The sequence below is a fragment of the Hyposmocoma kahamanoa genome, unplaced genomic scaffold (genome assembly GCF_003589595.1).
Source record: "Hyposmocoma kahamanoa isolate Upper Pololo Valley unplaced genomic scaffold, ASM358959v1 91, whole genome shotgun sequence".
Lineage (NCBI taxonomy): Eukaryota > Metazoa > Arthropoda > Insecta > Lepidoptera > Cosmopterigidae > Hyposmocoma > Hyposmocoma kahamanoa.
Window position 1 is genome coordinate 3,913,794 of NW_020654684.1, and position 14,280 is coordinate 3,928,073.

Below are 14,280 nucleotides of genomic sequence, written 5' to 3' on the forward strand. Positions count from 1 at the left end.
CCGCGCGCGGCGCCACGTAGTTGCGGCACAGGCCGAAGAACTGCTGCGGCCGCAGGCTGCGCCGCGCGGCGTCGAACCGCCAGCCCACGTGCGCCATGCACGACGCGCACACGGCGATGGTCCACGTGTAGCCGGGGAACCACGAGTACTCGGCCGACGGCGCGCCCGTCAGCTCCGTGTTGGTCGCGCGCGACACCGTCACGATGTCGTGCATGTAGCCGCCTGCAACGAGCCGCGGCGTCAGGCGGGCGCGGGCGCCGCCGGGGCCGCCCGAGGCCGGCCGGTCGGTACGCACGGAGGTTGGTGTAGTTCCCGTGCAGGCCGTCGCTCGACATGGCGAACACGTGCTCGCGCCGCGCGATCTCCGTGGCGCACGCGCAGCAGCACAGCACGCTTTTCTGGAAGCAGCCGGACGGTCTCGCTCGGCTCCGACGGCCGAGCGCGGCCGGGCGTCGGAGGATACGGACCCGCGCGATGTCGCGCACCTCCATGTACAGGCGCAGCAGCGCGTTGTCGACGACGAAGAGCGCGAGGCGGTCGCGCGCCGACAGCGTCAGGTTGCGCGCCACCCAGAACGACAGCGACACCGGCTCCTCCGGCAGCTTGTCTGCGAAACGAGGCGACGGTCGGCCGGGCCCGGCCGGGGTCACGGGCGCCGGGCGCGCGCGCGGGCCTCACCGAAAGCGAGCGTCTTGAAGTAGTCCTGGATGATCTTGCGCATGCGGGCGTAGTCGAAGATGTCGTAGACGAAGAGCGGCCACGCCGTCACCGCCGCGTCCATGGCCCGCAGGCGCCGGTCCATCCTGCAACAGCGGCGGTGAGCGGCGCCCGGCGGCGGCCGCGGGCGGGGGCGACACTCACGGCGTGCGCGCGCGGCGCAGCGGGTCCAGGCTGGCCAGGCGCGCGCGCTGCAGCGGCGCCGCGCTCACCTCCTCCGGCAGCACCACCACGTCCGCCGGCCGCACCCTGCAACAGCGGCCGTCAGCGGGCGCGCGCGCGGAGGGCGCCCGCCGGGCTCACCTGGCGTACACGTGCATGGGCAGGCCGGCCTCGGGCATGTCCACGAAGCGGAAGCGGTGGTTGGCGCGCGCCTTGAACGTCAGCGAGGCGGGCTCCTCGTCGCCGGGCGCGCCGCCCGTCATGCCCGCCTCGAACACCTCGCACAGCACGCCGTAGCCCGACACCATCGCGCCGCTCTCGCTGCACGTGCCCGCGGGAAACTTTATTATTGCCGGTACGCGGCGCGTCCTCTAATATGGCACTGTTGCAATTAAATTGTATGCCTTTTCGGAAAATGTCATTAGCGTCGCCGTAGTTCACGAAATAGAAAAATGTGTCGAAGCCTGCCGACGCGAGTGCGCACGACGAAACACTATGACAACTTCCGATATCCACGTTGCTTTTCCTACTTTACACGCGTTATCATATGCGCGCTAAGCACAGGAGTGTGATCTGCGCGCACGATTACAGTGACGGATGTGTGTTGTGAATGCGTGACATTCTGAGGAATTATATCCATAGGCATCGACAGTAATGTGTAAATATATTAACAATAAATAAAAAAATATTTTAAATTCAGCTTAAACAAAAGTGCTCGATGAGTGAATATGCTAAAATAAATAGATGTTATCATACTCGGGGCAGAGCAGACCGAAGAGCTTGTCGTGGTTGATAGCCTGTGTTAGCATAGAGGCGTCGTGTGCATTGTTGAGCAGCATGGGGACAGTCTCGCCAGGAAACACTGCTCCATGATGTGCTAATACTGGTACGCGGCCCTCCCATCCCGCCTCCAGGACACTGCGTCCTGATACCGGTTGCAGGCTTCCTCCCATGTACTGCACACCACACATTCAGTAAAATAAATGACAAACTCAAGAACATTGAATGAAACCAAAATTGTACATACATCAACTGTTTTGTACTCTTCTAAGTTAACTACTATTCCTAATTCAGTTTACTTGTCAATGTAAAACATTTAAACATCTAAAATGTATTTCCAGATTACAACTGCCTCTTCCTCATTAATGTCATGTTAGAAAAATATTCAATACCTTACAGTCACACCACCACTGATATGCTTCTGTGTATTTTTTCTTATTTTGAAGCATCACTGGGTATGCATTCTGTTTCCATTTATACCTGCAGGTACTTCTTTAATCAATTAAACTGATAAAAACCCTTACCCAACAGTTTCACCCAATTTAATATACATTTTTATGTTTATTATGTGTACAATAAATTTTTCTCCATCAAGATTCTTTTCACCTTTAGTTTTACAAAATAACAATATAGGTGAATTAAATAAAAAAAAATTTTTGACATTGAGCATGCAACATGCATTTCATCATATTGAAAGAGTTGAAAATATGTAGGTACATAATAATTGTTAACAGTTCTTCAACATAATTCAAATCCAAACAACATCCATACAAAAGTTTTCCCAAAGTTAACCTTAATTAAGTTATTTGTATTCTACTGTTAAAGGGAATTAAAAGTTGTCTATATTGTGGGAAAGTTACCTTTGAAATTTGTGGTAGAAAAGCAGTATTAAGTACTAAACCACTCACGGAGTGTGACGCCGCCAGTGAGATATCAAAGTGCTCTTCCTCCTCGTCTGTGTCGGAGTTATCACGAGCGCCTCCATCGCCTTGGATATTGCCGGTGCCGTCCGCGCGTCTATCTCCAACCCCACCCCCCGCCACCCCATCGCCGTCAGGCCGCATAACTAACGTCATTGTTATATACAATTTACTACACAACTTACAAACAAATAAATTGACCATGTGCGACAACACGATATTTCTCTAAGCTATATTACAAATGTATGTATCGTCGTTACCAAAAATAGACTATTTCACACAAACACCCAATAGCATCGCAGGAATAAGCAAATCTTGATTGAACCTTGGTCAAAACTACATTCTGTACTTACCATCTTCTTCCATTATTCTCCGCAGTAATTCTCGTAGTAATGAAATTTTGGAGACTTTTTAAATTATTTACTCCAAATTTAAGCGATTGCTAAAGAATAATTTTATCTTAAAATATTTAAATAGCACGAAAGAACCAATCGTTTCTTTTTCGTTGTTTAGATTGATTTATAAATACTGTTTCATTTGACGGTTTCTATTTCACTCACTATCCGTATGTTATTTATAAAGTATATTTTGTCTATAAACAATTTACTTTCAATACATAATTTAACTTATGTGCTTTTTTATAATATGTGTATATTACATAAACATATTCAAACATTTCTATTTTGCAAGTTTGATTTTAACTTTAACAATTTTATGAATTTTAATAATCTTTGTGAATGCATTTCATAATGACATATTCAGTGCTGCCAGGGCCTTTGAGTCGAAAATTGTATTTAATTTTCGTTAGTCAGTTATTGACAGATTTCATGTCATTTTTATTCACAACACCCGAATCGAACGTCAAACTGTCGTATTCGGAACCGTATCGAAATGACGTCACACCTGTACGATTACTCGAACTTCTCGACCGGCAAAGTGTACAAACGTTATTCTGACACAGTTATCGAATGAAAGTTACCGAACGTCCTTGTGTTTACAAAGCAAGAACGTAATATGGAAATCTCATACCATATTTTAAATAAAGTCTGGATTTTGTTAAATTTTATTAATTTATTTTAATGCAAGACTAATGCATTCCTATATTTTAGGCCTTTAAAGTCTTAAAAATGTATTTAAAAGTATTTTCATTTTTCATATAATCTATTTCACCGTCCATCTCCGTAAACGCTGTTGGATAACGATATCGTATCCGAATCGAACGTTTAACTCGGAATGCTCTGAATAGTTCGGAACCGCCTTTCGATTCATGAACGATTCAGTTAAAATATCGAAGAGTTCTGAATCGGGATCCGGAAGCGATTGGGTGCGTTGCCTCTGGCAGACGAAGTAATCTAGGGCCTTACCATGAACTCTTATTACAGTTCAGTGTAGGTTTGTAACGTCAAAAAAGCGGGATGGTGATATAAACTTCATGTAGCGCTGTCTCACAACGATTCATTTTAGGTCCTAAACTGAATCGTAATAAGAGCTCCGGTAAGGCCCCTGTCTGAGGTCGACATACGGCGAGTTTTTTTACATGCGCCGTTACATTTTTGCTGCAAAATTTACATTATTTGCCAAGTTCGTTGTTGTAGTCATTCTAACTGCAAAAGATATATATTTACGCCTAAATCCTAAAAATAAAAAAAATACGCTCAAGGAAAATCAAACTAAAACCAGTATTTCATTGATATAATTTTGTTTGCGCCATCTCTGAGTTACTTTATTGTCAAATTTCAAATATTTTTGAAACAAAAGTTACTCATATTACTTATTATGCGAGAAGGTAAAAAATTACGAAAAATGTAAGAAACGTAACAATTTGGCAACACTACTACTGGACATATTGTCAGTTTTTAGTGTGACCTGCGTAGTGTTGGTTTTATTTTTGGTTTTCACGGCATTTAGGGTCGTATTCCAGAACTCTACTCTATGCTCAAGTCTGGATTTGAGTATGATTTCAAGCACTGGAAATACGTCCGTAATGGCAGGGACTTGAGTATTATTTCAAAATTTTCGCTTGGAATCATACTCAAGTTTGCTCAAATCCTGACTTAAGCATTGAGTAGAGTTCTGGAATACGACCCTAAGCGGGCTATCAAAGATACGAAGAGATGGATGGCAGGCTGTATTGCGTCATGCCAAAGCCGCTAAAAAGTCTACTTAAAAAAAAAAGATGATCATACTGACCCACACATTCACATGTAACAATCGCACAGTTTTTGTATCTGTGAACTTTCGTGGACGGATATCTTTCTAATTTGTGGACGGATTGCACGTCTAAATGATATTATATCTCATGAATTTTCAACTGCAATTTAATAAAATTATCGAATAGTTCGTGAGAAATGTGAACAAATTGTAAATCGATTAAGTAATTTATGTAAAAATGTGTCATAAAATTGTGTGGTATTACACGTTCATACTGACTTTATTTGATATAACGCTCAACAGTAAACTGACAGCGCAGGGAAAGAGCCATGGTAAAATCGATTTTATTTCGTTAGAATACTTAAATTTGTTTACCTAAATATGTACTTAGTTCACTCTTAGTCATTCTAGCGAAGGACATTCTAGCGAACAATACTATACTAAAGATTGGCGTAGTAGTAGAAAACGTACGATAAAAAATGCGGGGGGGTAACAGATTCACTGCTCTCGGTGTTATTTTAGATCGGGGCCGCAGTGGGCTTGTTTGTCGCTATCGTAGCATTAGAAATTAGAATGGTATTTTTGGTCGCGAGTGGTGACAGGCGATATGGTTCTCGTAGGCGGCATAGGGCAACCTCAGTGCAACAGCCGTCGGCACGTGCGATAGCCCCTCCCCGCACCAGTTTCCGCGCTCAAATGTTCAAGATGTACGTTTTCCCCTGTCTATAACTATTTTGTGCGCTAAGTGAAGGCTGTTCTCAGAATGGTCACACATAATGTAATAAACTGCAAAATTTTTCCTGTTTTCAGGTGTGAGTGTTCAAGACACTTTTGCAGAGGGAATCACTTTTCAGGTAATATACTAGAGTTAGGCTAGAGCGTATCAATGAAGTAAATGAGACCCTTATGAAGACTGGAATAACAAAAATCTGGATAGGTGACAAGGACCCCTTCCCTAACAGATACTGGTGTATCTGTGCTAACCATGTTTTGCCTTACCCCTTTGAGCTCTATTATAACTTACAACATGCAGCTGAAGAATAATTTAAAGCGAACAGCACTTTTTTTATACAATATCCACTGACGGGTCAAACTACTAGTGCGCCTGGTCTCAACCGATTTACCTGTCCTAGACGGTTGCAGTGCTACTCCTAGCTTGAAATTGCCAAGATCTGAGGAGCATTGCCACTGCACCCCTCACCCTGAGACATAAGCTGACAAGTCACATGTGCCTGTAAATCGATTAGCAAAACTTAAAATTAAAATACAAATGCCAGGTGTGTTTTTTGATTTAAGAACTATACATCAGGTTAAAGAACTAAGACTGTGCCAGTACTCAATGTGGTCTTGACATGGATCCCTGGCCACTATGGCATGAAAGGTAATAAATGTGCGGATCTCTCTGCAAAAGAAACTGTTATAATGGGTAGTAACATGTATGACCGATGTTTTCCTCATTCTAAAGCCCTTGCCCGCCCACAAATGCGTAATTCCCGGAATTCTCATTGGCAATTTTCCCACCAAACTGTAGGTAAACATTATGGTAAAATTCAACCGGATTTTTTTTTATTTTTTATTTTTTTTTTTTTATTGTGACTCGGCAAAATGACTGCACCGCGCCTGATGGAAAGTGCGAATACAGTCCAGAGATGAGAGTAACAGATGGAAAACACAAATATTTCGCACTGTTATTGAGTAGAGTCCAGACCCTAAGTCTTGGTTCTTCACTAGGAAATCGATTCCAAAAAATATCACCTATCAATTATTTGCTTTCGCTTAGCTCACATATGTGTTCCTGTGTTCTTGGCCAAGATTCGGGTTCGAGACCACTCCTTGTGCGAGTGCGGTCTGGCAGAGGGTACCTCAAGCACATATTTTTTGATTATAATCATATATCACTCCTCTGTATGATATCCTTCCCTCTAAAATCCACCGTCCCGTCTATATCAACTTCTTTTTTATGTTAGTCCACTCCTTTGTATATGTCCTGTGTAAGTATATTAAAAAAAAAATTACTGATATGGTATTATTATTATTATTAGGGTGGCTTTATTTGGGGCCTATGTATCGCCTCATCACTGTGACCATTGACTGATCTATTGTGATCACCACTAATTACAGCGCAGACCAAAGCCGACAGCATTGAAAAACTGAAGGACTTTCCTGGCTTCGACAGATTTAATGTCCTCTGGTTGTGGCATGTGCCTTCCCAGTACGGAACTTCGTACGCCCATCAAGGGGTAGCATTGGGTGAGTAGATGAACAGAAGATTCATCCTCCGTGTGGCAGAATCTACATTCTCTATTTTCTCTGCCCAATATTTGACATGTGCTTATTTAAGCCACAATGCCCTGTTAAGGCTCTAGTGAGCATTCTTATGCCATTCCTGTATAATGACAGAGCTTCTCTAATGTGTTTGGCACTGTAGGCTGATATCAGGGCTTTTGAATGCTCAAGACCCTTGTTCTGTAGCCACACTTCTTGAAAGAGGTGTGCACTCCCATTTAGCAGAGTGAGCTTTACCAGGCTGTAGCTATCCCTATGAAGGGTTCGGGTCCTATAAAGGTTTCCCTAGCATCAGCCTTTGCCAATTCATCTGCTGACTCCATTACCTTCGATGTCAGAGTGGCCTGGAACCCAGCACAGTACCACTGTATTACTTTCCCTAAGAGTGTTCAGTATATTTACATAGTTCTCTACAATCCTCGCTACAAATTAATTGTATAGCTTTATGATTAGTATAATAATTAAGGTTTTTTTTTTACCAATTGTATATTAGCTTCCCTTACATTTGTTTTTGTTTTTTTACTTATATTTAGATTAAGTTATGTTGAAATAAATTTATCTTTGTCTTTAATCCTCGATGTTTGGGTGACTGAGGCTAGTGCATGTAGAGCCGCTTGACTATCTGAGTTTATGTAAATATGCTTGTCAACATAGCCTCTCTTCAGGTTCAAATCCGCACAAGTAATTATGGCGTACACTTCGGCCTGAAAGACAGAGGTGTCGTCCCATGTTCAGCTTGTAGCTCAGCCTGGGTCTCACACCGCGTACACCACAGCCTACGTTGGGTCCCATCTTAGACCCATCGGTATACCATAGAAGGCTACCGTCCTTCCAGGTGAGACTGTTAGTTTCCCAGTCCTCCCTAGTTGGAAATTCTACCTGGTACAGTTTTAAAGTTTTGTTTGGGAAACATGACATCAGAAGTCATTCCCAGAACAGAGTGTTCCAGAATTGAGTCTTGGGCTGATCTCAATGTCTGGGAGAGCCATCTACTCCTTAACCTAGTGGTAAGCCTGTACATGCTAGTACTGGCCTCCCTCTGTAAGAATAAATGCAGAGGAGTCAGGTTCAGCAATGCATTTAGGGCTGCCCCAGGTGTGGTGGACATGGCTTCCGTTGCTAGCATGCACGCGATGCGCTGTAGACTGCCCAATGTGACAATTGTGGTTGTTTGACTGACTTTAGCACTCCAAGGAACAGAGGCGTAAGTCTCTATGGGCCTCACAATTGCCTTATATAACCAGAGAGTCATCTTTGGTTTTAGACCCCAACGCTGTCCCGCCATACGGCTACAGATACCTAAGGCCATCTTGGTCTTGTTGATCGTGTTAGCTATATGGTGGTTCCACCTTAGGGTTTGATATAGAGTTATCCCTAGATATTTGAATCCTGCGAAAAAGCCCACAGCCCTGCCACCAAGAATTGGTTCCACTAGTTTGTCTAGTTTCCGTCTCCTGATGAAGGGGACAATGGTTGTCTTTTCCGCATTGATTGATAATTCGTTATCTTGACACCACGCGGAAATGGTGTCAAGTGCTCCTTGCATAAGTGATGATATAGTACTTTGGCAGGGCCCTCGAACTGTGATCACCAGGTCATCCGCATATCCCTGAGCGTCAATATTCAGTTCAGCCAACTATACAAGAGCTGATCCACAGCAAGAGTCCACAGGAGAGGAGAAATTACCCCACCTTGCGGGCATCCCCTTACTGTGGAGGCCGCAAGCCGGTCTCCATGTAACGAGATACTGGCCCTGCGGCTTAAAAGCATGTTCTGTACCCATCTCGTGGTTGAAGTGTTCACACCTTTGCAGGTTAGGCCTTCACCAGAGTATGGATGGGTGTATTGTCAAATGCACCCTCAATGTCTAGAAAGGTAACTAAAGCTAAACTAAAGGAAAGCTATTTGTTTGTCCTCAAACGCTCTTTCAACCCTGTCCACAATGTGGAGCAAAGCTGTCTCTGTGGACTTTCCACTCTGATAGGCGTGTTGAGTGTGATGGATAGGACTATATATTAAGGACGAAGCCCTAATGTGATTGTCAAGTACCTTCTCCATTGCCTTAAGCAAAAATGAGGTTAGGCAGATGGGTCTAAAGGATTTAGCAAGAGAAGTAGTCCGTCCTGCCTACCTTCAGTATAAATACACTTTACACGTAGTCCATTGCATCGGTATGTGTCCCCAAGCAAGACTGACTCTGTATATCTTGACTAGGTAAGGCAAGAGTACACTTATGCCTTGCCATAGTAAGATGGGAGTAATACTGTCCTCACCAGGGGATTTATACGATTTAAACGAGCTTATGGCCCAAGCCACTTGGCGGGGTCTTATTATGTTGGCCGCTCTGTTCCAGTCTTCGTTGCGTGGTGAATGTAGCGTCGTTGCTGGATTAGTGGGCGTGTCGCACAAGGCCCCCGGGAAGTGGGTTGACATTAAAAGCTCAAGGGCTTCTATCGTAGAAGTCGAGAAGGTCCCATCAGGCTTCTTTAACAGTCCTGGTTGACGGGAATTGGCTTTAGCGAGCAGTCTATGTAGACGTGCACCTTGAAGAGCACTAGCGATCTCCTCACAGAACCGCCTCCACGATGCTCGCTTGGCCTTCCTTATCTCCTTGTTATAGTTAGTTAGGGCCTTCCTGTAGGTCTCCCATTCCTTTGTTAGTTTGGCCCTGTTGAAGACCTTCGAGTTTTCTCTCTTAGCTTTCTCAGTTTTGCATTCCACCACGGAACCTTCCCATTGGAGGTCCGAATTTTTGGCGGCAGGTTTCCTCAAAAGCGCTGATGATGCCCCAGGAACTGACCTCAACAGCTAACTCTGAGTGGTTTTGATCCATTTAGGACACCCTTGTAGATACTGCCCTAGTCTGTCTCTATAGACGTCCCAGGCCGTGTTCCTTGGATTCCTAAATGCAGTGGGGTGGCAGACATTTCCTGCTCCCAGATCAAATTTTATGTGTTTATGATCCGACATCGACGTCTGGTCACTAACATGCCAGCCGGTTATAAGTCCAGCTAGCCTAGCCGTAGAGAAAGTAATGTCCAGAATTTCTTGTCTTGACCTAGTAACAAAAGTTGGTGTACATCCTTCGTTATTAAGATACAGGCAATTTGATAGGATAAAGTAATATAGTAAACTCACCTCTGTTATTAATGTCTGAGCTCTCCCAGGCGATGTGGTGAGCGTTGGCATCACATCCCACCAGAAGTTCTGCTTTGTGTCCCCGGGCGTATTTCGCCAGTCGTGTCAGATCTTCCGTGGGATTGTTCTTTTCTCCAGGTAGATAGGCTGAGCATACGATTATCTTGGCCTGAGTGCTACTCCGGGGAAAGAGATATGCCGCTACAAAGTCATCAGTACAGAATTCTGGAACAGGCATAAGATTAATGTTTTTGTTATAAACAATGCGGGCTCTGGGTCTAATTCCACAGGTGTTGTAAATCAACTTACCAGCGGCATTGAGTCCCATTATGTTTGTGTGGTTAACCCAGGGTTCCTGAATGAGGGCGACACCCACGTTGCCTTTCGCGAAGCAACACTCCACCATAGTCGTTGCAGCCACGGCATGGTGGAGGTTTGTTAGGAGAACCCTCACCCTATCCCCGTGGGCGCCATCTAGCGGGGATTAAAGCCCCGGCAGCGTTGCTGCCCCCGACCGCTACGACGCGTGTTGGCAGCCCCACACCCTTGCACCCCTCCACGTGCCGAACTGCGGTCACGTGGTTTCGGTGCCGAAAACCATTGTCGTGTACCCCCCAGACCGTCATTTAGTGCCATTATTGTGGCAGTTTTTGCTCGACCCGCCCTAGTACTGGCATTTGTTGATGGCTGCGCTATTTACACTACACCCGGGACAGCGGGTGCTGTCTGGTACGTTGTGCCCACCCTACTGGACAGCGGGTGCTGTCCGGTACGCTGTGCCCAGCCTACCGTCCGCGATTCTTCTGGGGCGATGCACCCAGAGTCGCAGACGGGACAGCCCCGTCGCGTTTCCCCTGGTCTGTGGAAGACGGGCCAGGCGCAGACACCTGCGCTGAGGCTCCCGGCCCCGATTCTTCGAGCGGACTTGTAACCGACCCTGGTTTCGAGACCAATACACCCCGCGTGTCGCCATTGAACGTACTTTCCGAACACCCCTTGATCTTAAAAGTGCCTTGTTTAAAACCAAGGCTCTCACCAGACCCTGCAGTCTCTTCCGGCCAGACCCGCTCAGCCGAATGCGCGGCTGAGCGCTGGATTCCGACACGTATCCATAGTCGTGACCGAAGTCACGTCGTTATTTCTGGGTGGACTATCCATCTCAGCAATCGTTTCCTCCAAGGAGGAAATTAGATTTATTATGAGAGATATTATTATGTCTTCTTTCTCCATACACGTCTCACGAGAAGCTAGGGAATTAAAAGGTCACAGCCAGCAGAGCACCGCTTGCCGTCTGAAGGGCATAAAGTTCTCCCGAGGTGCCCTGGTATCGAGGGTACACCGTTAGCAGTTGGGTTCCCCCCCAGGCACCCATCCATAGGCACGGTACGCTTGACACCCTTAGATTGAGTGACGACACTTTTGCCAACGCCTAGCAAATGCTCGAACAAAGTCCAAGTATTTACTAGGAGTTGCCCAGGATTACCGGCTCATGTCTTCCCTTCTTATGCAATTGAATTACGTAGGAATAGAAGCTACATGCACGCATGGAGGTGCATCGTCCTGACATCCCTGATATGGTATCAATGGGGTTGTAACATTATAAAGTAGAAGTCATATTTTTACAACACTACCGCATGTGGTCAATTTTACTTGACATTGGCGAAATCATCTTTTATTTTGATGGAGCCATAGCATTTAAAAGAGATTTATTTTAGAAGAAGACTCAAATGATTTTTATTCAGAATGCTAATTTTGAAAAATTAAATTATTTTTATGTCAGTATAATATTGTTAGTGCTTTTAATGTAAAGGTGAGGTATTCCTTATCACTTTGTGTTCCCCATCTGGTATTATCATCATTTTGAAAATGTGCACCAAAGATATTCCACAATACCAAGTACAATGTACTTGGTATTGTAATGTATGTATGTAATGTATATATGTAATGTACAATGTAATTAATGTATGTTCCTATTGTTATTTATTATCTGTTATTCAAAGTCATGTGGAAACTATTGCTTTGTTGTCAAAGTTTTTTAGTGCTATTTCTCAAAACTCATCTTTGCATTGAAGTAAGGCTGGTTTGAGGTAAGTGTTTCCTTACTTACCATTAATCAAACTCTCCTGAGTGTCTTTGAAGGCATTCTATAATCTGTATTTTAATTCATGGACATAGTTTCCTAGATTATACATGGTTCTATTTAGTCCCTCTATCTATTTGGTGTATCCTGCCAAATACTAGCTCATGTAGAGTATATTTTGTACTAGTGTGGACAATTGAATTGATACAGAATATCCAATACTGTAATACTTCCATGAGCGAGGTCTTTGCAGTTGCTGACCAGAGAGGATTGAAAAGAGGATAGTCTTTGGACTGACTGAAAGTACTTTTGTTGAGCCCTTTCCAGGGACACGTCGACGGCCCCACCGAATAAACGTGTAAAGGAAAAACTGCAACTTTCTAGGAGCGATTAAGAACTAAAAAAATATTATTACTCATTGGTGACTGGATATATTTAAAAACAATACATGACCAAATTAAAGATAAAAAAATATTGTACTTTGAATTAAAATATGAAACACGAAAATATAGATAGTTTATTAGAAGTTCTTAGGTTTTCGCGATTGTTACACAAATTGTTTGATTGTTAAACAAACCGACGTTTCGGGACCTGTAAAGGGCCCGAAACGTCGGTTTGTTTGAAAAAACAAATATACGCGATTTAAATCCGGAAAAATAGTTTCATTTCCTAAGTTTATTAGAAATTAATAAAAAACCATTTTAAATTTTTATTCTAGTAAGAATGACTTTGGTGAATGTTCACTTGTAATGCTTACACTACCCTTACACTATTCGTGGGAAAAGTTATATTTACTTTAAAATGTAACATAATATTACGCTCTTATACTATGGGTATTTAAGATTTGTTAATGCGTGTATTATATAGTTATATGGTTATTCTTGTAATTGGTCATAGATTTAAAAAGTGCAAAAATGCGATACAATTTCATTTGATTACATTTTTATTTCATTATGATATTGTAAAGCTTTGCTTTTCTTTACTGAAAATTACTGAATATTTCAAAATAAATAGATTAACTTAGAACCAACGAGGTACCAACTAACTAAGATTACTCAATCTAGCTATTCACTGAAGTTGCAATAAAACAAAAAATAATGTCATCGTATATGAGTGCTTTATTAGAGGAGATGAGTGTTGTAAACATAAATTTTACTAAAAACGAGATTCACTTTCAAATTCTCTTAATTACATGTAAAAATACTAGTAAACAAATTAGTATTACTTTTTAACAAAACATGTTATATGTGTATAATGATCGCTAAGAGTATTTGTATTTAAGAGTATCTGTACATTTGATATTGAAATTTGTCCTAAGTATTTCTTAAGAAAATTATTCGCTCGCATTCCTATGGAGTTCAACATGTAGGTATTCAATGGTACTTGTAATTAAAACAAGGAATTAATAAATGAACTTATAGGTACTTAAAGTAAGGCGGGAAAAGGAGTCTGGATATAGGCTACAAGCACTGACCTCGGCCACCATTGGCTCATTACCAGATGATCTTACTTACTGACACTAGTAAGTAAGATCATCGTCTGTCTCCGACTGGAAGCTAGAACAATCCACCCCCATGAATGCATGCTGGTGATGCTGTTGACGATTTGACACCATGGCCCTTTTGTACTAGAAGCGTTCTAGCTGGATTTCCCGACACGCAGCGCTCAAGCAGATACCGGCAGTTCTTAAGCCCACTGACATCTGTTGCAGTAACGGTAAGAGGTCTGACCGTATGGCTTTCGGACCATGGTAACCAGGGAGACAGCTGGTGTAGGACGCAATCTGTGTAGACCAATCTTGCTCAGTGCTACAGCTAATATGCCTTTTGCGGTTGAAACCATGGGTCCCTAGGGGGCCACAGGCGAAATTTTTAGCGAACGAGCTGTTAAATCGCCGAGTAGAAGCCTCCGGTCACCACAAGCCTGACAGTTATTTTCGGCAAAGAATAACTTTAGGTATTCAAATGGGAAATGTTGCCAGGCTTCTCGGAACGATGCCCCAGGGTACGAGGAAATTATCTACTTATAAAGTTTCAAATACTATAT

General features: G+C 43.6%; 2 protein-coding genes across 2 annotated transcripts in view; one reads left to right on the forward strand and one right to left on the reverse strand.

The window, feature by feature from the left end:
* LOC113236308 (protein cereblon-like) overlaps positions 1–2,735 on the reverse strand; it is an 8,090-nt gene extending 5,355 nt beyond the window's left edge. Inside the window, exons 1-7 of the mRNA XM_026472319.1 lie at positions 2,568–2,735; positions 1,636–1,835; positions 1,021–1,200; positions 862–966; positions 679–803; positions 296–607; positions 5–222 (exon numbers count right to left, since the gene is read on the reverse strand). Coding sequence (XP_026328104.1) covers positions 5–222; positions 296–607; positions 679–803; positions 862–966; positions 1,021–1,200; positions 1,636–1,835; positions 2,568–2,735 — 1,308 coding nt within the window. The remainder of the gene's footprint in view (positions 1–4; positions 223–295; positions 608–678; positions 804–861; positions 967–1,020; positions 1,201–1,635; positions 1,836–2,567) is intronic.
* Positions 2,736–4,772: 2,037 nt separating this feature from the next.
* The window catches only part of LOC113236309, a 34,774-nt gene continuing 25,266 nt past the window's right edge, over positions 4,773–14,280 (forward strand). The window contains exons 1-2 of the mRNA XM_026472320.1: positions 4,773–5,062; positions 5,541–5,584. Coding sequence (XP_026328105.1) covers positions 4,969–5,062; positions 5,541–5,584 — 138 coding nt within the window. The 5' untranslated portion in view covers positions 4,773–4,968. The remainder of the gene's footprint in view (positions 5,063–5,540; positions 5,585–14,280) is intronic.